General features: G+C 43.9%; 1 protein-coding gene across 1 annotated transcript in view; it reads right to left on the bottom strand.

The window, feature by feature from the left end:
- CWC22 (CWC22 spliceosome associated protein homolog) overlaps window positions 1-25,108 on the bottom strand; it is a 94,587-nt gene that overhangs the window by 24,768 nt on the left and 44,711 nt on the right. Inside the window, exon 13 of the mRNA XM_056535070.1 lies at window positions 21,222-21,282. Within this exon, the coding sequence (XP_056391045.1) occupies window positions 21,222-21,282 (61 nt within the window). The remainder of the gene's footprint in view (window positions 1-21,221; window positions 21,283-25,108) is intronic.

Consider the following 25,108-nt stretch of genomic DNA (forward strand, 5'->3'; position numbering starts at 1 on the left):
AAGCCAATTGTCACACTTAATTCTGTAAGTCTGCAGCCTTACTCACTGAGGAAGAAATTACCACAATCAAACCCCACTTATACAGAATGACTCCAAAACATAAAAGCAGCCTGCAGGGTATTATTACAAAAAGCCAATGAATTGTATCTTGTACAAACACTATGAAACATGGTTTGATGGTGATGAAGTCTGCAAAGGCAGCAGCAAAGGAAATTAATTCTGAACCAAAATGTGCAAAAAGCCCTTATCCCTTGTGCTTTTTTTTAGTAATTAATTATTTTAAATGTTTTAATTAAATATTCCAAATCTTAAAAAGGTAATTTAAGAAGTTTAAAGGCATTTAAATTCTTCATGACGGATGCAGTGTGCAACATATATATTTTTTCAAATAAATCTTCTCTAAAGCTACTGTTATTGTGCTAAAATGAGGGTCTATTAAAGTGAATGTACCTTCTACATTTTTATTTTTACTGTTTAGAACCAGATAATGAAACATGTTCATTTTTCACAAGTTCATATTCATCTAATCTGTTTCTATTTTCTAATTGTTAACCCTTTTTTGTACATTATTATTGGGATGACAATTTAGCCAGAGCTGCACTTAGAGATAGGCTTTACAGCAACCCCTTTGGACATGGGCAACAATAGACCTGAGGTACCCATATTCACTTCTATAGACATCAGGTGGATAGGATCCAGAAAAAAGGACTTTTCCAGGCGCTTCTCCTCAAAAGAATGACAGTCCAGACCACGCTTGATGGATTCAGGAACAGTCAAATTTATTGGGTGCAACAACAAGTTTCGAGTCCAAGCAGGACTCTTCGTCAGGCATAGTGGATTTAAAACAGACAGTGTATATATAAGACCCGGAGCAATCACCTCCACACAGGGGTGTGGAAATTTTATAAAAAACTACTTGTCCACGGGACTAAAATGGAGCAAAATCTACTTGTCCCTTATGACGATCCACTTGTCCGGGCCAATTTTCGCTTTTACGCTCTCATTTTTTTCCTCCTCGCCCTATAATAGCCATAACTACTTACTATTAGGATACCTTTTCATTTTTCAATAACATTCTCTGAACAAAAAAAAAATAATAATAAATAAATAAATATTAGCAGATTTGGTGGTTTTCTTTTCTGCGCCATTTACCTTGTGGTTGAGGTAACATGTTGGTTTTATACTTTAGGCCGCCTGGTTTTTAATTGACATTTTTTAACCCCTGTAGCTTTATTTTTTTTCCGCATTCCAGGCTGTATGAGGGCTCATTTTTTGCGCCATAATCTGTTTTTTGTATCGGTACCATTTTGGTATTGATCTGACTTTTTAATCGCTTTTTAACTTTTTTTTCTGGGATATTATTAAAATTGCAATTCTTTGGTTTGATATTTTTTTACATTTACCATACGGAATACATAATGTTATAGTTAAATAGGTTGTACAATTACGCACGAAGCGATACCAAATATGTTTATTTTTATTATGTTTACATGTTTTTATATAGGAAAAGGGGGCGATTTGAACTTTTAACATGGAAGGGGATAATGCAGCGGCCTTCAAACTGTTGCCCTCCAGATTTTGCAAAACTACAACCGCCAGCATGCCCGGACAGCCAAGAGCTTTCCTGGCATGCTGGGAATTGTAGTTTTGTAACATCTGGAGGGCCACAGTTTGGAGACCACTGGGTTAATGTGTGTCTTTCAAACTTACACTAAAACTTTATTTTTATTTTTTTACACTTTATTACACTTATGAGAAATCATTAGATTCCTCAGACAGATGAATAGAGATCTATTGAACTCTATTAATCTGTGTGCACTGTGATCCATTGATAGAGCCTGGCTGGACTAGGCTCTATCAATGACAGAGTCGGGACAGGAGGAAGCAGAGGTAAGCCCTCCGGCTACCTCTATAGTGGATCTCCCCCCGCAATCGCGCTGCGGGTGGGGGGGGGGGGGTTTGGGGCGATACACTCCACTAGCCCACCAGGGAGCATTCACATCTCCCTTTAGACGCTGCTGTCAGCTTTGACAGCGGTGATCTAAAGGGTTAATAGCCAGCCGCGGCGGCCCCCGGCTACTGAGAAGCCCGCTCCATACTCCCCTGTGAGCGCTGCATGCATCTCCCCGTGCAGACGTGCCTCCTCCCCTCAGCTCTCTGAAGCTACAGCTGGGGGGAGTGAAGACAAATACACAGCTTCTCATCTCCCCGGCTCTGCTTCGGAGGACACAGGTTTTTACAGCCGGGGGGCTGCAGAGTATGAAGCAGGAGTCGGGAGCCCGCTCCATACAGTCTGCAGAGGTCCGCAGCGCTTGTCAGGTCCGGCCCTGCTTGCCCGAAGCCGGGCTAAGGGCCGAACAAATTCACCTGCCCGGCGCCCGAAACTGCTTGTCCCGGGCGTCGGGCGATAGGAATTCCACATCCCTGTCCACAGACCGACAATGAATCTGGAATGTATAATGAACCAGGTATGAAAATTTTCAACCTCTCTAAACAAAAACTAAACCCCTATGAACTATCACTACTTCAAAAAGGATTATCCTTCTGCCCATCTCACAAAGGAGATGAGTTCCAATTATTCCTCAATTTTAATAAATTTATACGGAAATTAACTTTCAAAAGGTTCTTCCACACCAGAACAACCGGTAGTAACAGTACGGGAACTACTGAGCAGGCTACCGATAATGTGAAGCATCAACCTGTCAAACCAGCATCTACATTCTATCCTATTCATACCCAAGGACCACACATACAGGTTTTCTATGAACTAGTCAATGAGGAATTCAAGTAAATAAATAAAACCAAAACGAGGATATCGTGCGAATAACTTAACCCATAAAGAAAAATCCGCTCAAGAGTTTGAAGAACAACCGGAACATAGTAATTCGATCCACAGATAAAAGTGGGAGAGTCGAGATTCTTGATCATGAATACTACGAAAAGGAAGCAGATAATATCCTGTCTGACAAACAGTTCTACAAACGGATTCTGGAAGATCGGTTTAGGAAGATTCATGATGAATACCAAGCCCTGATTGCAAAAGAAATAGAAGATGAAATACTGAATAAAAATGAACAGAAGTTTCTACTCACAGCAATAAACCGCACTTTTACTTTCTCCCTAAAATCCATAAATCCAGTCAGTCACCCACCGGGTCACCCCATTATTTCCAATACTAACTGTCTGACTAGTAACTTGTCCCATTATATTGATCTATACTTACAGGAATACGTCATAGGTCTACCCAGTTATCTTAGAGATTCCACACAACTAATCGAATCGCTACTAACATGCAAATGGGAACAAGGTCTGTATTTAATCATAGGTGACGTGACCGCTTTATATACGAACATCAAGCCCGAAATTGGGATTTAATGTGTCAAGAATTTTCTGACAAATAATAAACTTGCAGAACCTCAAAGAGATTTTTTATTAAAAGGCCTTAAATTCATCTTGGAAAATAATTATTTTATATACCATAAAAACATTTACCATCAACAAAAAGGGATTGCTATGGGGTCTAAAGTGGCCTCATCCTATGCAAACCTGTTCATGGGGATTTTCAAACGTGAGCACATTGAGAACGACCCAGAATTTTCAGCACATTTCATCCTTTATCGTCAATATATTGACGACCTCTTCTTCCTTTGGAGGGGGGTCCAAGGAATCCATAATCCAATTTAACGAGAGGATCAATATGAACAATTGAGGAATAAAATTTACTTTAGAGATGAGTGAAGAACAGGTTACTTTCCTTGATCTTAACATCACACATGATGGTTTTAAGTTTATCACATCTACCTATTTTAAAACAGTAGATGTTAACAGTTATTTAGAATATCATAGCGCTCCCTATAAACCTTGGTTAAGAAACTTGCCCTATGGGCAATACAGTGGAGAGGAAGAAAAAACCCTTTCAAAGGGCGCTGCTGTTGTCCTGGTGAGATGAAGATAAGAAGCCCAAGGCAGAAATATTTTGCAAGGTATAGCTTCTTTATTGGTGCAGAATCATAGCAAGCAGGGATACAGACAGGATAACGCGTTTTGGGGGACAGCGCCCCCTTCTTCAGATCAGTGCTAACAACTGGTGGGGGTTACATAGTATATATGCACTTAAAAATGGCGCCAAACATAAGGGGGAGGGGCTACAGTGAAAAGGGGCTCATACTGTAAGAGCATAATACATGAATCAAAATAGGCATCTAGAACATAAGTAACTATTCTAATACATAGAATAGTCTAATGGAGTCGAGCTGTTGTAAAAAAACACAAAGTAAAAATCATTGGTGAACAGTGGATCATATGCACGCATCTGGAGCCGCTGGCCGCAGCTCCGGAGTGTGCGGCGGAAGTGGCCGTTGCAATGGACGCATAACTATGCAGCTGTCAGAAGCGTCCAGCCAGAGAGCGTTGCCCGGGAGACGCGCAGAAGCGCAGCGTATAACGGGCAGCGCTCGGGAAGCTGACTCGCCAATGATGACAGCCGCTGGAGACCCTCGCTGGGGCCCACATGAGGCTACAGGGAACATGTCAAGGTAACAGTATATAGACAGTCACAGTATATGTATATAGACGTCAGTAACAGTATATAGACATCTGGAACTGGAGCCAATGATGTGGCAATATAGAGAACGTGGCAAATGTCACAGCAGGATGGATATAACACCAAAAAAAGAGGGAGATAATAACCCTATGTAAATCTAAATATATGGTAAATAGGGAATAGGGCCAAGGCAGAAAAAAAGGGGGATTATAGGAGTATAAAAACCAAAACCAAAGATATCCGTGTATATCTAGGGAAATACACATACACGGTTGGGCCAAAAACGCCCCCATACGTGTGTAACTATGGGGTACAACATATATTCATAGGTATACGCCTGTATCGTAAGTACATGTATGTATCTGAAAAAATGGGGGGGGGGGAATGGGGGAAAAGGGAAATAAACGGGGGGAGGGGGAAGAGAAGGGAAGAAAAAAAAAAAAGGGGGGGGGAGGGGACACTGGGGCAATGGGCAGAGACCAAAAAAACAGGAGCTAGAATAAAAAGCAAATTAAATTACAATAAAATGAAATAAACATATTAGATTAAATTTATATATAAAACGTAAACCACTGATTGGAGAAGAAAAAAAATATAAAAAAATAAATATATATATATATATATATATATATATATAATATTGATACATCACAGATTGCACTCAATCATTTCGTTCAGTCCACGGGGTGAGAGAGTCTGGAGATAATGAGTCCAATAATTCTCCCTGCATCTCAGGGTGCTATATCTGTGGGACTGATCACTGCTGATGTGTTCAGTTTCAAGAGATAACCCTCCTACCCACGATACTCCAATTTTTGCTTTTTATGGTCCTCGACACCTCTGTTCTATTTTATATAATCCCCAATATTGCCTCCATATTCTCTGCATCACCTTTTCCTTAATATAACAAGCAAGCACCTATGTCTAATGTTATGGCATTTGCAGCGCTGGAGACACATGAGTGGGTTGATCACACCAGCACTGCCCAGCTCCCTGCGCGCACAGCGTAGCTGTGCACTGCTGACATCCGGATCACACAGCACTATGCTCTGTGCGGCGCTGTCAACGGGTGTGCTGATCGCAACAGCGCTTCCCCGTTCTCAACATTTCAGTGAGCGGCTAAATCCGGCACCCCTACACAACTTCCATTAGTTCTGTGCGCTGTTGATTTACAGGTGTGCTGTTCTGGCACAGTCCCATTGTCTGCATCGCGCAGCGCTGATGTTTAGTCATATCAGCGTGAAAGCTACTCACCGGCCTCGTTCCGGTATTCTTTCATAAACTGACCACTCTGTTTACATTTGAGTTTAAACACCCATATTACTGCTGTATTTCAATATATGTTACTGGTTACATATGTGTATGTTTTCTGTAATATCATGGTTTTTACTGGATTTCTTTGAGTTTTTTTATTCTTTGTATTTTTTACCATTATGTAATGTCATGACCTTTTGACCCTGTAATGATTGCTACGGGTCTTTAAATCCACTATGCCTGATGAAGAGTCCTGCTCGGATTCAAAATTTGTTGTTGCACCTAGGGCTGGGCGGTATGACCAAATATGTGTATCACGGTATTTTTTTTTAACTTACGGCGGTTCCACGGTATATAACGGTATTTTCACCCCCCAATCATGTGACCCGCCAGCGCTGTTATGCCCAATCTCCCCCCCCCCATCATGTGAAACGCGCGCGGTGTTCGGCTTCCCCCCAAAATCATGTGACCCGCCAGCACTGTTCTGCTCCCCCCAATTAATGATCAGCCCAGCGGGGTACTACTCACATATGTCACCTTCAAGCACTGCCCTCCTCCTCTTTGTTGGGAGCCGCCGGCGCTGGAACTCACTGTACGCCAGTGGTCTCCAACCTGCGGACCTCCAGTTGTTGCAGAACTACAACTCCCAGCATGCCCGGACAGCCAATGGCTGTCCGGGCATGCTGGGAGTTGTAGTTTTGCAACAGCTGGAGGTCCGCAGGTTGGAGACCACTGCTGTACGCTGTATGCCTATGCCCGGGCTGCAAAAGATACAGAAAATTAACTGTAACTCACCTACGTCGGCCACACGCTGTTCCTTGGGAGTGGAATGTCGGAAAGCCGTCAGCCTATAACCGGCCCCAGCAATTTCCCGCCCCGGCCAGTGATAGTCTGAGCGCACTGTCATGTAAGAAGCCGGCCAGAGCTCCTTACATGACAGTGCGCTCAGCCTATCACTGGCTGGGGCGGGACATCGCTCCGGCCGGTGATAGGCTGGCGGCTGTCAGACGTTCCCGTCCCCAGCGTGTGGCCGACGTAGGTGAGTTACAGATTATTTTCTTTATCTTTTTCAGCCCGGGCATAGGTATACAGCGCCGTTGGCTGTCCGGGCATGCTGGGAGTTGTAGTTTTGCTGGAGGTCTGCAGGTTGGAGACCACTGGCGTACAGTATAGAGTTCTAGCACCCGGCGGCTCCCAACAAATAGGAGGAGGGCAGTGCTCGACATATGAGAGTAGTACCCCGCTGGGCTGATCATTAATTGGGGGGGCAGAACAGCGCTGGCGGGTAACATAGGATTAGTTCCCTGATGTGGGGACAGCGCTGCGCTGGGCTGATAATACATTCGAGGGGGAGGGGCCCAACCGGTATTGCGGTATGGGGGAAAATTCATATCGTGCAGCCCAAAAAATTCGGTATGAACCTGTATACCGCCAAGCCCTAGCTGATAATACATTCCCGAGGGGGAGGGGCCCAACCGGTATTGCGGTATGGGGTAAAATTCATATCGTGCAGCCCAAAATATCCGGTATTCGGTATGAACCGATATACCGCTCAGCCCTAGTTGCATCCAATAAATTTGACTATTCCGGAATTCATCAAGCGTGGTATGGACTGTCATTCTTTTGAGAAGCGCCTGGAAAAGTCCTGTTTTTCTAGATCCTATCCACCTGATGTCTATCGAGTACTGAAGTGACCTAGAGTCACTAGAGAAGGGCGCCGCGGCCAGCTGACCTCCATCTCCACCACGATTCTACACGCACATCACAGTGTAAACAGACTACATACCCATTGGGGGCACTTGCTTACCTACAAACCTCTACACTAGGAGCGCACCTTTGTTTTCTTTTTCTATTCACATATTCACTTCTATGGGAGAGTTTTATAGGCATGCTCTGTGAAGATCAGTGTGCAGAGAAGAAGAAGGAAGCAGAGCTCTGATCAAAGAATTGTCTTATTTCATCTAATCTAAATACAAAAATAATTTGCCGAATATTCCCTTTACATTTCTTCCCTTTAACCATTCATGAACCAGATAATTTTTTTTTCCTCCTTACCTTGTAAGACCCATAACTTTTTTATTTTTCAAATGACAAAAAGTTGTATAAGGGCTTATTTTCAGCTTTTTTTAATCATACAATGTATTACAAGGCCAGAAAAAAATGATATGTAGGGCAAAATAAAAATAATGATAATAGGGAATTGCACAATTTTGTAGGGCAATAATCATTTTTGGAGTTCAAAATACGGTAAATCTGATATGCCATCTTTATTCTATGGGTCAGTAAGATTCCAATGATACCAAACTTGAATAATTTTTGTTTCGATTTATAAAAATAAACCTTCTTCCACTTAGGGTTTGTTTTTTACACCATGAGCTGTAGTTTTTAACAGTACCAATTTTGTGTAGTTCTGGCTTTTTGGTCACTTTTTATAAAGTTTTTTATTTTTTTATTTAATGTAACCAAAAATCAGCAATTTTGGCGTTTGGAATTTATTTGCTTTTACTCCGGTCACCGGTTATGCAGGATCAGAAACATAATAATGTAATAGTTCGGACAATTACATATGTAACGATATCAAATATGTTTATTCTTTCTTGTTTGTACAGTGTTTTATTTTTTAAATGGGAAAAGGGGGGGTGATTAAAATTTTTATTAGGGGAGGGATTTTTTTTTTTTATATTTAAAATATATATATATTTTTTTTAAACACACTTTTTTGGCCCCCCTAGGGGCCTATCATAAGCCTTCATCAGATGGCTTACATAGATCAATGTAATGCTATTGCATTACATTGATACATGCCTGTTTGCTAAGAGCTGCCAAAGAGAGCCTTAAAGGGGTATTCTGCCCCAATACATGTTATCCCCTATCCAAAGGCTAGGGGATAAGATGTCTGATCGCGGGGAGTCCCGCTGCAGGGAACCCCCGCAATCTCTCCTGCAGCAACACCTATCATCTGGTGCACAGAGCAAACTTTGCTCCGTGCCTAATGACTGGCGATGCAGGGGCTGTAGGATTGTGACATCACTGCACCGCCCCCTTGTGATGTCATGCCCGACCCCTCAATGCCAGTCTATGGAAGCGGGTGTGACGGCCGTCACACCCCCCTCCCATAGACGTGTATTAGGGGGCAGGGCGTGACGTCACAATGGGGTGGGGCTGTTATATCACGATCCTCTAGCCCCTGCATCGCCAGTCATCAAGCACAGAGCGATAGGGGGATAAGATGTCTAGGGGCAGAGTACCCCTTTAAGCAATCACAGAGCCAGGGAAGACGCTGAGGACAAGGTAAGGCCGCAAGCTTCCCTAGCAAACCATAGCCATTAGACACCAGGGAATAGCATTTAATGTTTAAATGCCGTGATCTGTATAGACCAGTTAAATTACCAGTTTAACCAGTTAAATGACGGACATCGGAGCAATCTCCGATGTCCGTCATTACCGGCAGATGTCAGCTGATGATAGCAGTGGACATCTCCTGGTCATGACGCAGACCCCTGTCATGTCCGCCCAACCAATCCATGATGTGTATGTCATGAGTCTGGAAGGCGTTAAAGCTGACACTTGCAGAGATGTTACATTCTGTCGATGCAGCATTCTCAAATTAATTCTTGTAAACAAAACTTTTAGACATATGCATGATTATTGTTTATCTATCTTTAATTATAGAGGCTATTTCTTTAACACAAGAAGCAAAATGCTCCTTGACTGGAGATCACATAGAAATCAGTACAATGAGGAGGCCATCTGTGCCCCTGCAGAAAAAAAAATATTGGAATCTTTTCATGAGACAGATGTCCATAAAATAGGCGAGCAAGATCCAACCTTGTTTATTGTCCCTAAAAAGTCAGGTGGCAATTGAACATTTACGTAATTATTCACGAGATAAGCATGCTGACTGTACACTTGCCAGCGAGCAGACACAGTAGTGAGAAAAAAGGAAATAATGTACATTTCACCAAAATTATCTTCCTTAAAAAAAAAATATATATATATATATATATATATATATATATATATATATATATATATATACACAAACATATATATATATATATATATATACACACACACACACACACACACACACACACAACAGTAAAAATAGCCTGTGGAAATCTAACTATCATTCAAATCAACAATGGTAAATATGAGAGTAAAAATTTTCAAGGTTTTCGGCGCAATCCACCAAGGATGGGTCAGAGTTTCTTCAAAGGAATTTTATTTGCCAAAGAAACAACGCGTTTCAGAGCTTTGGAGCTCCTTCATCAGGTAAACATGGCAGTATGACAGAACTGAGTGCAGGAGTGCTCTTTATGTTCAAAATTGGCGCCAAAGTGTAGTTAGCCCCGCCCCCTGGGCATGGCCACCAGCTCCAGGCCAATGATAGACACAAGAGTTTAACATTGTCTCACTTAATAACATTGGATAAAAACACATAAAAACGTCATAACATCAATATGGTTGAACACATGAATAGACTTAGTATACCTTGTTATCGGTTTTGAGTCACGGTAATGGCTCATATAAGCCGCTGAACACAGTGTCTAGTGCGCATGTGTACGGTAGTAAAATGCGGACACAGAGCGCACGCGTCCACTGGTCTGGTGCGGGTGTAGTGAAGGATCATGACGTGTGTCGGCGCACGCATACTTAGTGCTGGGGCCACATTGACTAGATCTTCGATTAGGCGGCAACTGTGCACGCGTGCGCAGTGAAAAGAGGAGGGAGCCGGGCTATTAGACACATATGGCGCGTGCGTACTTGTCAATGGCCAAAATGATCTTAACTGCGCATGCGCTAGCAGCGATGTGTAAAGAGATAGATGTGTGTGTGGGGGCACAAAGTGCCAAGCTGTCTTACTTAGCGCATGCGTAGAGAAAAAAAGAGGGGGGGAAAGCCAAGGCTCTAAGCGCAAACAATCCATTATTGCTAGTAGTGCGATATGGCCTTGATTGTTTGCGCTTAGAGCCTTGGCTTTCCCCCCCTCTTTTTTCTCTACGCATGCGCTATGTAAGACAGCTTGGCACTTTGTGCCCCCACACACACATCTATCTCTTTACACATCGCTGCTAGCGCATGCGCCGTTAAGACCATTTTGGCCATTGACAAGTATGCACGCGCCATATGTGTCTAAAAGCCCGGCCCCCTCCTCTTTTCACTGCGCACGCGTGCACAGGTGCCGCCTAATCCAAGATCTAGTCAATGCGGCCCCAGGACTTAGTATGCGTGCGCCGACACACGTCATGATCCTTCACTACACCCGCACCAGACCAGTGGACGCGTGCGCTCTGTGTCCGCATTTTACTACCGGACACATGGGCACTAGACACTCAGTGTTCAGCGGCTTATATGAGCCATTACCGTGACTCAAAACCGATAACAAGGTATACTAAGTCTATTCATGTGTTCAACCATATTGATGTTATGACGTTTTTATGTGTTTTTATCCAATGTTATTAAGTGAGACAATGTTAAACTCTTGTGTCTATCATTGGCCTGGAGCTGGTGGCCATGCCCAGGGGGCGGGGCTAACTACACTTTGGCGCCAATTTTGAACATAAAGAGCACTCCTGCACTCAGTTCTGTCATACTGCCATGTTTACCTGTCGAAGGAGCTCCAAAGCTCTGAAACGCGTTGTTTCTTTGGCAAATAAAATTCCTTTGAAGAAACTCTGACCCATCCTTGGTGGATTGCGCCGAAAACCTGGAAAATTTTTACTCTCATCTTTACCACTGTACCTACCGGCCAGGAGCACTCCTAGATCCGGGACCAGGAGGCTGCACCACCTGCATGATCACCCAAGCGCATCTGTAGTTGTGTCTACATACACAACTAAGCAAGGTGAGTGGTTCACTAACACCCACTGCACACCACTTGCTTGATAACACACTGTGTATCAAACGATACTTGTCCCATGAGGAGCTCTGCCATTTTTTCCTCTCCAGACTTACGCCATTCAAATCAACAATCATTTATTCATCAAACAGGTGTCTAACTTTTATAAAAATCTGAATGACTTGTTTTAACAAAGGGTTTAAAGGGGTACTCCAATGGAAAACATTTTTTTTAAGTCAACTGGTGTGAGAAAGTTAAACAGATTTGTAAATGAGTTCTGTTTATAAATCTTAATCCTTCCAGCACTTATCAGCTGCTGTATACTACAGAGGAAGTTGAGTTCTTTTCTGTCTGACCACTGCGCTCTCTGCTGACACCTCTGTCTATTTCAGGAACTGTCCAGAGCAGGATAGGTTTGCTATGGGTATTTGCTCCTGCTCTGGACTGTTCCTGAGACAGACAAAGGTGTCAGCAGAGAGCACTGTGGTCAGACAGAAAAGAACTATACAACTTCTTCTGTAGCATACAGCAGCTATACAGCAGTACTGGACGGATTAAGATTTTTAAACAGAAGTAATTTACAAATCTGTTTAACTTTCTGGCATCAGTTTATTTTAAAAAAAATTTTTTCCACCGGAGTACCCCTTAAAAGGCTATGGACGTCTTTAAAATACATATTTTATTTCTGCTTGGTAGCAATAAGAGCAAAAAACATTCTCTTCAAAGTTCTTTTATTAAAACGTTTGCTTACTTTTGCCTTTATAGTCTTTGCAGCTTGCTACTTGAACTCTTATTTTCTCTGTATACTCATATACAGCTTACAGGATTCTCCTCTGCAGACTACCTTGCATTTGCTCTCATTTTTTTTGCAGATTGCATGAGCTGTCCTCCAAGGTTGCTCTCCTACTTGTACTCTGATCTAGTATGTAACTTACTCCCATTCTTGCTGCTATCTCTAAACACTAAGGCTATGAACAAAATACATTTTGATCGGTTTACATAAAAATATAAATAAAATAAACTATAAATATAAATAAAATATAAATAAAATAAACATGTTAACATTTTGTTCCGAACGCTTGGAGCGGGTGGGTCGTGACATCACGGCAACACCTCTCATGATGTCACAACACGCCATCGCACCCCCTCCCATAGACTTGCATTGTGGGGGGTGATGTGACATCACAGGGGGCGTGGCCGTGAAGTCACTACCCCCGCTGCACACAGATCATGGGTGTCCCAGCTGCGGGACCCCTGCAATCAGACATGTTATCCCCTATCCATTGGATAGGGGATAAGATGTCTAGGGGCAGAATACCCATTTAAGAAAGGCAAAAGAGAGGAAAAAAAGCCATTTTAGTTAAAATAGCCTTTTGGCTTTGTCTGCTTCACTTAGTGGTACGCTAACTGGCATAACTATGTCATTGCTGTTAATACAAGTGCTGTCTGCTTTGCTGTCTGCTTTAGTGATCTCTGAATGAAGCCATGACAGAGACCCCAACTAAAAATATCTTCTGACATGTCTCAATGACAATCCCTCTAAGCACTGTAGAAGCTGCTGCATGCCCAGCCAGTACAAAAAAAAAAAAAAAAACGAACAAGCAAGAATTAGCTTTAAAGCTTTTTGAGTCTAGGATGGTAAAGGCATGCCCTTTTTAAAGAGAATATACTACTCTACCCTTCACTTGATTCTTTTTTACTTTTACAAAAAAAAAAAAAAAAAAATTCAGTACATGATTATAGAGGCAGCCATCTTGCCATGCTGCCAATCCTTTCTGTTAACAGCAATTTACAGCAGCCAAATGGACATAAGAACCTGTAGTCTGGAGGGGACTCTCACCTCTATAGGAGATTGTTAAAGGGGTTCTCCGGTGACAGCTATCACGCCCCCTCCCGTAGGCTTGCATTGAGGGGCAAAGTGTGGCGTCACACTGGGGCGGAGGCGTGACGTCACACGCCGCCGGCCCGGTGGTCGCCTGTAATCAGTCCCGGAGCGAACGCGCTCAGGGGACTGATTACAAAGGGGGTGCCGCGTGCAAGATCCCGGGGGTCCCCAGCGGCGGGACTCCCGCGATCAGGCATCTTATCCTCTATCCTTTGGATAGGGGAAAAGATGTGTAAGCACCGGAGAACCCCTTTAAGGATATGCTGTCTGCAGAGATTAGTGTGCAAGAAGAGGGAGGAGGTCACTTATTGTCAGTGGTGAATCGTGTTATTTTCCCCAACTTTAGAACTCTGGCCACACACAGGGTGGCAGCGGGTAGGTCCTGTGTGTCTGCTAAGAGGATAATACACAGTGTATTTCCCAGCAGATTTTGCACAGCGCTAAATATTCTGTGTATATGCAATGTGTGAACCTACCCCAAATCTAAAATTTAAAAAGGGTTATCCAGGAATAGTAAAACAGAGCTAATTTCTTCTAAAAACCGCACCACAACCGGGTTGTGTGTGGCATTACAATTTGGTTGCAATAACTTCAATGGAACAGAGCTGCTGGACCACACAGAACCTGAGGACACATGCCGGGCTGTTTTTTTTTTTGTTTATATGTTTGTCAATAACCCCTTAATTTAAATAGTAGGACATTTTCTAATTAAACATTCCCTGTATGCCAATCGGAAGTAGAGATTTGTGATCAATGCTACAGAATAATTGTTATTTTATTTCAAATAAAATCCTAATACAGAAACAGCCATAGCACGATCCGTCATGTGATGCGAGGAAACGGTTTTAACTTTATATCATTTTCCTTTCAAAACACATATTGCAAACATAGCCTATTTAGGCTGCTTGAGCTAGACGCTAGACCAAACAAAGTCTTGTAAGAAGTAATGATGGCTCACATGTCAAACATCCCACATTCATTATATGCTTCGCCTCTTGAAAAACAGCTGTCAACACATTTGCTATTTTTCATACTGTTCTTTCATTACAGAACTCCATCACCAACCTAACTACAGAGTAAGTGACTAAAAACCCACTAAATATACTCTGCAGCAATGTAATTTTTACCCAACAATTATGCTGCAAAATGCAAAAGCTTTTGAGTTCTTTTTTTGGGTGCGCACCGCAAATAGTATTTTGGATGTAACTGCTATCTCTGTGATGTAACTGCCAATTTGTGTCTTGTAGCAAGATGCCTGCTGGACAGAGAAGAGATGTACTCTGCAGAAATAGTATCACAATAGGAAAGGTGTCAAATCTAAACATATTAGGCAGTTAAATGTGCGACTGAATGTTATCAAGCGCTACGGTACGTGGAGCAGTAAAAAAAGAAATCTGACATGAAAAAGCCTAGGTGCAGAAGAAAAGAAAAAAGGAATAAAAGGACAACAAACAATGAACAACCAAACTCAGATTAAGAAAAGAGCTATTTAAAAAGGTCAGTAAAGAGAGGATAGAGCCATGATAGGCACAGACTAAATCCTGATCCCCCCTCAAGCAAAATCTGAAAAGAACTATAAATGATGGTGTTTGGAAGCCTTACTGACACTTTCCTGTGGGATAATCTGCCAAGATACAAGATAGATGCTAAGAAGATAAATATATAGTGAAGAAATGGAATACCCAGCAGGCCATAAATATTACCGTATAAATAACACCTTATTACATGTTTAATGAATCGGCGTTGACATGGAAAGGTATATGCTGCTGGAAAAAGTGCCAGCCTCTCTGTGTGCTTCACAAGGTGTCTGCATTACTAGATATTTGCTTTTAACACCTACATTAATGCCCCCTTCTTTGGAAAACTGGGACTGGCATTGTGACATGAACACTTTTAAAAGGGGTTTTCTCATCACATCAATGTGATCTATTTACCTTTGTTGCGCCGTACAGGAGAGAATACTCCCTGCTAATTTTCATTATTTGCTTTTCGTTGCTATGGCATCTCCAAAGGATAGGGGATAAGATGTGTGATCGCAGGGGTCCCCACAGCACACGTCTATGGGACGGGGCGTGACGGCCCACTCCCATACACTAGCATTGAGGGGTTGTGATGTCGAGGGGCGTGGCCGTGAAGTCACAAACCACACCCAGCATTTGGAACAAAATTTTCCGAATGCTGAGGCAGCAGAGTACCCCTTTAAATATCTCTGTAGGAGCAACAGGCACTCAGGAGTATGCATACTCCCGCATGCACAGGAGTGCCCCTCCCCCCTTCCCCTTCAGTCATGAGCTGTAATGTTTCCTAACTCAAGATACCCCCAGGTTAGGGTAGGGAGCGTCTCTGTCTCTTGAAGCTGTATGGGGAGCAGCACATTCAGGCCAGCAGCAGGGACATCCAGGGCCGCCGTCAGGGGGGTACAACCAATACTCGGGTAAGGGGCCCGGAGCCCCAGGGGGAGCCCCAGACTTTTTTTTGTGTGTGTTCAGTGAGTGACTGTCACTCACTGACCACTGGGGGCCCGCCAACTGTCCCAGATTGAGAGGGACAGTCCCATCTTCGGGGTCATGTCCTGCTGTACCAGAACAGCCCCCTTTTGTCCGGCTTGTAAGTAGGCCCAGCGCACCACATGGACATATAAGGCAGCTGCCTACAGCGCACCCTTCCGCAGCCACAGCTTTATTTTTTAGGAAGCCCAAAGACAACACTGGTGGGGCTGCACTCCTATCTAGTTACGTGCTGTCAAGAGCGCATCGCTGTCACATTACCCTCCGCAGCCAAGATGCTAATGGTATAGGACCTGTGATGATGTCACATGTATCACGATCATGTAACTGTGCAAGATAGATGTAATAGTGGTTGAAGGACCTGTGTGATGCTGTGGAGGAGGCGGGGCTGAGCTGGAATAGAGGTCGCATGTGACCCCAGTTAAGTTAATAACATGAGGAGGAGGTTTGTTACAGTGTGTCACCCCAGTAGTAAGGAGATTACATGAGGAGGAGGTTTGTTACAGTGTGTCACCCCAGTAGTAAGGAGATTACATGGGGAGGGGCTTGTTACAGTGTGTCACCACAGTAATAAGTTAATAACATGAGGAGGAGGTTTGTTACAGTGTGTTACCACAGTTGTAAGGATATTACATGAGGAGATTTGTTACAGTGTGTCACCCAAGTAGTAAGGAGATTACATAAGGAGGAGGTTTGTTACAGGGTATCACCCCAGTAGTAAGGAGATTACATGAGGAGGTTTGTTACAGTGTGTTACCCCAGTTGTAAGGATATTACATGAGGAGGTTTGTTACAGGGTATCACCCCAGTAGTAAGGAGATTACATGAGGAGGTTTGTTACAGTGTGTCACCCCAGTAGTAAGGAGATTACATGAGGAGGGGGCTTGTTACAGTGTGTCACCACAGTAATAAGTTAATAACATGAGGAGGTTTGTTACAGTGTGTTACCCCAGTTGTAAGGATATTACATGAGGAGATTAGTTACAGTGTGTCACCCCAGTAGTAAGGAGATTACATGAGGAGGTTTGTTGCAGTGTGTCACCCCAGCAGTAAGGAGATTAGGGGCGTGGCTTGTCCCTCTTTTCTCTCAGAGAAAGTTGGGAGGTATGCAGTAGCGCTGTAGTGGAGCAGAGAATGGTTGCCCTGCTGCTATGCTGGTTACCGAGGAGGAAAGCGGCGTCGGCGACGTGAAATGAAGAGGGGTCAGAGCCCGTCCTGAGGACTGGAGGGCACTGTAAAAAAAATTATATATAATATGACTTTGGGCCAAGGGCCCGGGGCAGAATTCTATTGCAGTGGCAGCTAGCTGGGGCCTGCTGCCTGGGGGCAAGGGCTAAAGACTACAAGTATATGGGGCGGGGGCGAAACAATTAGCAGAGATAGGCCTACAACTAACTATATAGGGGCAAGTTGTGCCCACATAGTTGTTGTAGGCCCTGTTTGCAAATAGTTTCCCCCAGGCCTACAACAACTATAAGGAGGCAACTATTAACAGAGGGTCCCACCCAAACTATATGGAGCATCCATATAGTTTGGGTAGACCTCTCTTAATAGTTGCTTTTATTGCATAATCCATTAAGGACAGAGGGAATAAGTGTACACCCTGCCACCACTTTTGCAATTTAAAGCGTGCTCAAAAGCCGAGTTTCATATCCATTTGGTCCAGGCTGCTTTCAGCAGCAAGGACCCATGGCTAATGGCTGACATCAGTGATCGGGCGATTAACCCTTTAGAAGCCTAAATGCAGGAAATTGCATAGGGATAGAATTATTGTGAAAAAAAATTTGTAAAAAATAAATAAAAAAATAAATAAAAAAAAAAGGAATTACCGTATATACTCGAGTATAGGCCGAGTTTTTCAGCACGATTTTTCGTGCTGAAAACACCCCCCTCGGCTTATACTCGAGTGAACTCCCCCACCCACAGTGGTCTTCAACCTGCGGACCTCCAGAGGTTTCAAAACTACAACTCCCAGCAAGCCCGGGCAGCCATCGGCTGTCCGGGCTTGCTGGGAGTTGTAGTTTTGAAACCTCCGGAGGTCCGCAGGTTGAAGACCACTGCGGCCTTCAACATCATCCAGCCCCCTCTCACCCCCTTTAGTTCTGAGTACTCACCTCCGCTCGGCGCTGGTCCGGTCCTGCAGGACTGTCCGGTGAGGAGGTGGTAGGTTGGGATACTGGTTCCGGGCTGCTATCTTCACCGGGGAGGCCTCTTCTAAGCGCTTTGGGCCCGGCCTCAGAATAGTCACGTTGCCGTGACAACGACGCAGAGGTGCGTTCATTGCCAACGTACTTCTGCGTCATTGTCAAGGCAACGCCTCTATTCCGGGCCTGAAGCGCGGAGAAGAGGAGCCCCCGGTGAAGATAGCAGCCCGGACCACCTCCTCACCGGACCACCTCCTCACCGGACAGCCCTGCAGGACCGGACCAGCGCCGAGCGGAGGTGAGTACTCAGAACTAAAGGGGGTGAGAGGGGGCTGGATGATGTTGAAGGCCGCAGTGGTCTTCAACCTGCGGACCTCCGGAGGTTTCAAAACTACAACTCCCAGCAAGCCCGGACAGCCGATGGCTGTGTGGGGATGATGAAGGGGGGGGGGGGTGTGGGATGATAAGGGGATGATGAAGGGGGGATGTGCGGGATGATAAGGGGATGATGAAGGGGGGATGTGTGGGATGATAAGGGGATGATGAAGGGGGGATGTGCGGGATGATAAGGGGATGATGAAGGGGGGATGTGTGGGATGATGACAAGGGGATGATGAAGGGGGGATGTGTGGGATGATGAAGGGGGGATGTGTGGGATGATAAGAGGATGATGAAGGGGGGATGTGTGGGATGATGACAAGGGGATGATGATGAGGATGTTAATGACGGGTCTGGATGATGACAGGGGGGGATGAGGTATTTCCCACCCTAGGCTTATACTCGAGTCAATAACTTTTCCTGGGATTTTGGGTTGAAATTAGGGGTCTCGGCTTATACTCGGGTCGGCTTATACTCGAGTATATACGGTAATGTGAATAAGCTCCTTCCCTAATACAAGTTTGAATGATCCCCTTTTTCAAATAAAATTAAACATATACATATGTGGTATCGCCTCATTCATCACACATCAAAACTATTTAAATATAGCATTAATACACTGCTCAAAAAAATAAAGACAAAAAAAGCCAAGGAGCCTCCAGGGGAGCAGCGGACATCAACAGGCGCTGGACACATTAAAGTGTATTCTACCCCACGAGTGTGTCCAGCGCCTGTTGATGTCCGCCACTCCCCTGGAGGCTCCTTGGCTTTTTGTCTATCTGTCCTGAGGTGGACCAGCTGCCGGCACACTTTCACACAAGCCTTTTTCCATTGTTAAACTTGGCGAGTGCAACATCCTAGGTGAGCATTGTATATACCTCTGTTCACGCTTGTATTTTTAAGTGGTAATGCGCTAGGTTGCGCCCTCTCTATTCCTTTGCTGTCAAAAAAAAAAAAAGGAACACTTAAACCACACAATGTAACTCCAAGTCAATCACACTTCTGTGAAATCACACTGTCCACTCAGGAAGCAACACTGATTGACAATCAATTTCACATGCTGTTGTGCAAATGGAACAGACAACATGTGGAAATTATAGGAAATTAGCAAGTTACCCCCAATAAAGGAGTGGTTCTGCATGAGTTGACCACAGACCACTTCTTAATTCCTATGCTTCCTGGCTGATGTTTTGGTCACTTTTGAATGCTGGCTGTGCTTTCACTCTAGTGGTAGTATACAACCCACACAAGTAGCTAAGGTAGTGCAGCTCATCCAGGATGGCACATCAATGCGAGCTGTGGCAGTGTCCAGAGCATGAAGGCGCTACCAGGAGACAGGCCAGTACATCAGGAGACGTGGAGGAGGACCGCTACCTCCGCCTTTGTGCAAGGAGGAGCAGGAGGAGCCCTGCCAAAGCCCTGCAAAATGACCTACAGCAGGCCACAAATGTGCATGTGTCCACTTAAATGGTCAGAATGGTATGAGGGCCCGACGTCCACAGGTGGGGGTTGTGCTTACAGCCCAACACCGCGCAGGATGTTTGGCATTTGTCAGAGAACACCAAGATTGGCAAATTTGCCACTGGCACCCAGTGCTCTTCACAGATGAAAGCAAGTTAACACTCAGCATGTGTGACAGATGTGACAGAGTCTGGAGATGCCATGGAGAACATTCTGCTGCCTGCAACATCCTCCACAATGACCGGTTTGGCGGTGGGTCAGTAATGGTGTGGGGTGGCATTTCTTTGGGGGCTGCACAGCCCCCCATGTGCTTACCAGAGGTAGCCTGACTGCTATTAGGTACCGAGATGAGATCCTCAGACCCCTTGTGAGACCATATGCTGGTGCGGTTGGCCCTGGGTTCCTCCTAATGCAAGACAATGCTAGACCTCATGTGGCTGGGGTGTGTCAGCAATTCATGCAAGAGGAAGGCATTGAAGCTATGGACTGGCCACCCGTACCCCAGAACTGAATCCGATTGAGCACATCTGGGACATCATGTCTCGCTTCATCTACCAACACCACATTGCGCCACAGACTGTCCAGGAGCATGCCCAGGCGTTGTAGGGAGGTCATACAGGCACGTGGAGGCCACACACACTACTGAGACTCATTTTGACTTGTTTTAAGGACATTACACAAAGTTGGATCAGCCTGTAGTGTGGTTTTACACTTTGATTTTGAGTGTGACTCCATATCCAGACCTCCATGGGTTGATACATTTGATTTCAATTGATAATTTTTGTGCGATTTTGTTGTCCGCACATTCAACTATGTAAAGACGAAAGTTTTTTATACGATTAGTTCATTCATTCAGATCTAGGATGTGTTATCTTAGTGTTCCCTTTATTTTTTTGAGCAGTGTATATAAATTTACATCTGGGAGCGGAGTCATGGGCATATGGGTGGAGTCGGGGCAGGCCATGGGGGGGCCCAGCCCTTGAGCTGTGTAAGGGGCCCCAAAATTTCTGATGGCAGCCTTGGGGACATCACTAGAGAGCTGCTGGCCTGAACCATCAATCAGTACTAAATATCCCATCCACCAGATAGTGAGGGTTGGTGTAGCGCTGCACTGATGGCAAAATGGCAGGTGGGGAAACCCCTTTAACTTGGGATAAAAATTAAATATGCCATTACTGGTACGACCACAACACTGTGCAAAACTTACCGTCTGACTTTGTGGAAAGTCCATCTTTATTAGCTTGTGTGCGCATTCTTCAAAATCTAAACTGAAAAAAAGAATTTTATAATGTTATTCATATATTCTAATTAATAACTTTACTTCAATCTTTTACTACTGTTTTAAGTTGTCACATTAGTGGTAGAGCTGACAAATAAAAAAAGAGATCACTTCTAAACTTGGGAAGCTGTGTTCAAATTGTTAGGACAACATCATCTCAATTCTTATCTGCCTCATCAATTTTCCTCAAGATTCTTAAAGGAAATATCCGGGAATAGAAAACCCATTGCTGATTTCTTCTAAAAGCAGCATCACACCTGTCACACGTTGTGTGCAGTATTGCAGCTCAGCACTAGAGATGAGCGAAGTTACAGTGATTCGATTCGTCACGAACCTTGCGGCTCGGCAGTTGCTGACTTTATCCTGCATAAATTAGTTCAGCTTTCAGGAGCTCCGGTGGCTGGAAAAGGTGGATACAGTCCTAGGAGAGAGTCTCCAGACCACCGGAGCACCTGAAAGCTGAACTAATTTATGCAGGCTAAAGTCAGCAACTGCCGAGCCGAGAAGTTTGTGACGAATCGAATCACTGTAACTTCGTTCATCTCTACTCAGTATCATTGAAGCGAATGGAGCAAAGTTGTACTACCACACACAACCTGAGGACAGGTGTGGTTCTGTTTTTTTTTTTTTCTATTCCTGGATATCCTCTTTAATGTTACCTTTTAAAACCATATCATCCCTAGGACCAGCCTAGACCAGCCGATCAATATTTTGGAGTTCAATCTGCTGACAGAGAGTACCAAATACTTCCCATAGCTGGAGCAGTTGACAAAACTCTTGCTGCCTGCAGCCACCAACAGGGAGAGCTTAGGTACCATGTTGCAATAACCTCCAAGTGGTGGCTGTAAGATGTCATAACGTCATAATTAAAGGAAGTCTTTTAGCAGTTTTGACTCCTAAGAATGGCTGACGGTGCCCCACAAATGAAGGATAAAGTAGTTTAATCATACTTTCTTGGATGAGAATAGGGATTTCCAGATACTGGTATCAGTACAGATACTGGACATTTGCACTTGTACTTAAATGTTTATGCAGACAATGTAGAGCTCTGCATTAAAGAAATGGAGCTACAATTGCTATAAAAAGAAGGGGTACTCAGCCCCTAGACAGGCTATCCCCTATCCAAAGGTACACGGTTGTGTACTAGCAGTATCGTCCCCTCCCATTGACATGGATGAAGGGGCATGGCGTGACCGGATACTCCGGTGAAATACTTTTTTTTTTTTTTTTAAGCGCAACTGTCATGACCCCCAGGCTATATAACCTACACACAGCCTTTGTACTGTGTGTAGATGGTGTGTACAGCACAATTTTTACCTTATTTCTGCCGGCTTTTATCCCCCCAAAAAATGCTTTTGATCTCAGCCACACACAGTTGAATAGGCGTACGCTATGCCCCGCCACGCCCACCCCTGTATGTCAGCACTGGGACCGCTGTGTGATTGACACACAGGTCCTAAGAATGCACCCCCCAGCTCAGCTAACAAGAGCCGCGGTGTATGGTATCCAGGCAAGCGCTCACTCCCGCTGCCTGCCTCCTCAGTGCGCCTGTGCAGTGCTAGAGGACGAGCGCACGTACTCTCTGCCTCTAGTAACGGGGACGGTCCTGCGCACGTTTGCAGGATAGAAGAAAGACGAAGCAGGAGGATAGCAGGCACAGAGTTCAGTACATAAATTATAAAAGGTGCATATCTGAATAAACTTTTTTTTTGGCTTGCACGTTAGCGGACCTGAGGGGGAACAAGAGCTGGGACCTGTATGTCAATCACAAAGCGGTCCCAGTGTTGACCTACAGGGGTGGGCGTGGCGGCGGCGGGGCATAGCGTACCTCATGCCACACCTATCCGACTGTGTGTGGCTGCGATCAAAAGCATTTTTTTGGGTGACAAATGCCGGCAGAAATAAGGTTAAAACGGTGCTGTACACACCATCTGCACACAGTACAAAGGATGTGTTTAGGTTATATAGTCCGGAGTTCATGACAGTTGTGTTTAAATCAACTGGTGCCAGAAAGTTAAACAGTTTTGTAAATTACTTCTATTTAAAAATCTTAACCCTTCCAGTACTCAGCTGCTGTATGCTCCACAGGAAGTTATTTTCTCTCTGATCACAGTGCTCTCTGCTGACACCCGTCTGTCTGTCTCAGGAACTGTCAAGAGTAGGAGAAAATCCCATAGCAAACCTCTCCTGCTCTTGACAGTTCCTGAGATAGACAAAGGTGTCAGCAGAGAGCCCTGTGGTAAGACAGAAAATAAATCTAAAAAGAAAAGAACTTCCTGTGGAGCATACGGCAGCTGATAAGTACTGGAAGGGTTAAGATTTTTAAATAGAAGTAATTTACAAATCTGTTTAACTTTCTGGCATCAGTTGATTTAACCCCTTAAGGACCAAGCCCATTTTCACATTAAGGACCAGGCCAATTTTATTTTTACATTTTCGTTTTTTCCTCCTCGCCTTCTAAAATCCATAACTCCTTTATATTTCCATCTACAGACCCAAATAAGGGCTTGTTTTTTGCGTGACCAATTGTACTTTGTAATGAAACCTCTCATTTTACCCTAAAATGTGCGGCGAACCCAAAAAAAAATTTGGAGGAGGAAATTTGAATGAAAACCCCAATTTTGTGCATTTTGGAGGGTTTTGTTTTCACACTATACACTTTACGGTAAAAATGACACGTTCTTTATTCTGTGGGTCAATACGATTAAAATGATACCCATGGCTAGATACTTTTATATTTTTGTACCGCTTGAAAAAAAAATCTAAAATTTTTTGTACAAAATCAGTAATCTAAAATTGCCCTAATTTGACCACCTATAACTTTTTCATTTTTCCATATATAGGGTGGTTTGAGAGCTCATTTTTGTGCAGTCATCTGTACTTTTTTTTTTATCAATACCACATTTGCATATATAAAACTTTTAGATCATTTTTTATAAAAAAAAATTTGTATAAAATGTGACAAAAAAGCTGAATTTATGGACTTTAAAATTTTTTTTTACGTTTACGCCATTCACCGTACGGGATACTTAACATTATATTTTGATAGTACGGACATTTACGCACGCGGCAATACCAAATATGTTTATAAAAAAAAATACGCTTTTTGGGGGTAAAATGGGAAAAACGGACAATTTTCATTTTTATTGGGGGAGGGGATTTTTCACTTTTTTTTACTTTTTATTTTTAAATTTTTCAACTATCTATAGCAATCCTTTGATTGCTAATACTGTTCAGTGCTATGTATAGGACACAGCACTGCACAGTATTATCGGTCATCTTCTGCTCTGGTCTGCCTGCTCTCAGACCAGAGCAGAAGACCCCGGGAGACGGCCGGAGCCAGGTGAGGGGACATTCGGCCACCATGCTGGATGATCGGATCGCCGCGACAGCGTTGCGGGTGATCCGGTCATCCATTCAAAGTACCGCACTGCCGCAGATGCCGTGATCTGTATTGATCACGGCATCTGAGGGGTTAATGGCGGACATCCACGCGACCGCGGATGTCGGCCATTACCGGCGGGTCCCCGGCTGCTACTAGCAGCCAGAACCTGCCGTGTATGACGCGAACACCATTCCGATGCTCGCGGTCATACACAGGACGTAAATGTCCTGTGTAAATGTACGTCCAAACCAGGGGTTAAAAAAATTGTACCCCTTTAAGATATTTATGGTCCATAGAATGACACAGCGTTATCAGCGTAAGTGAACACTCATTTATTGGAAGATTAATAAAAAATAACAGAAAATGTTACCTACATTTTGCATAAGGAAAAAAAAAACAAAGGTCATAAAAGTTTAAGAATTGCTTCTTA

This window comes from Hyla sarda, chromosome 8, assembly GCF_029499605.1.
Source record: "Hyla sarda isolate aHylSar1 chromosome 8, aHylSar1.hap1, whole genome shotgun sequence".
Classification (NCBI taxonomy): Eukaryota; Metazoa; Chordata; class Amphibia; order Anura; family Hylidae; genus Hyla; species Hyla sarda.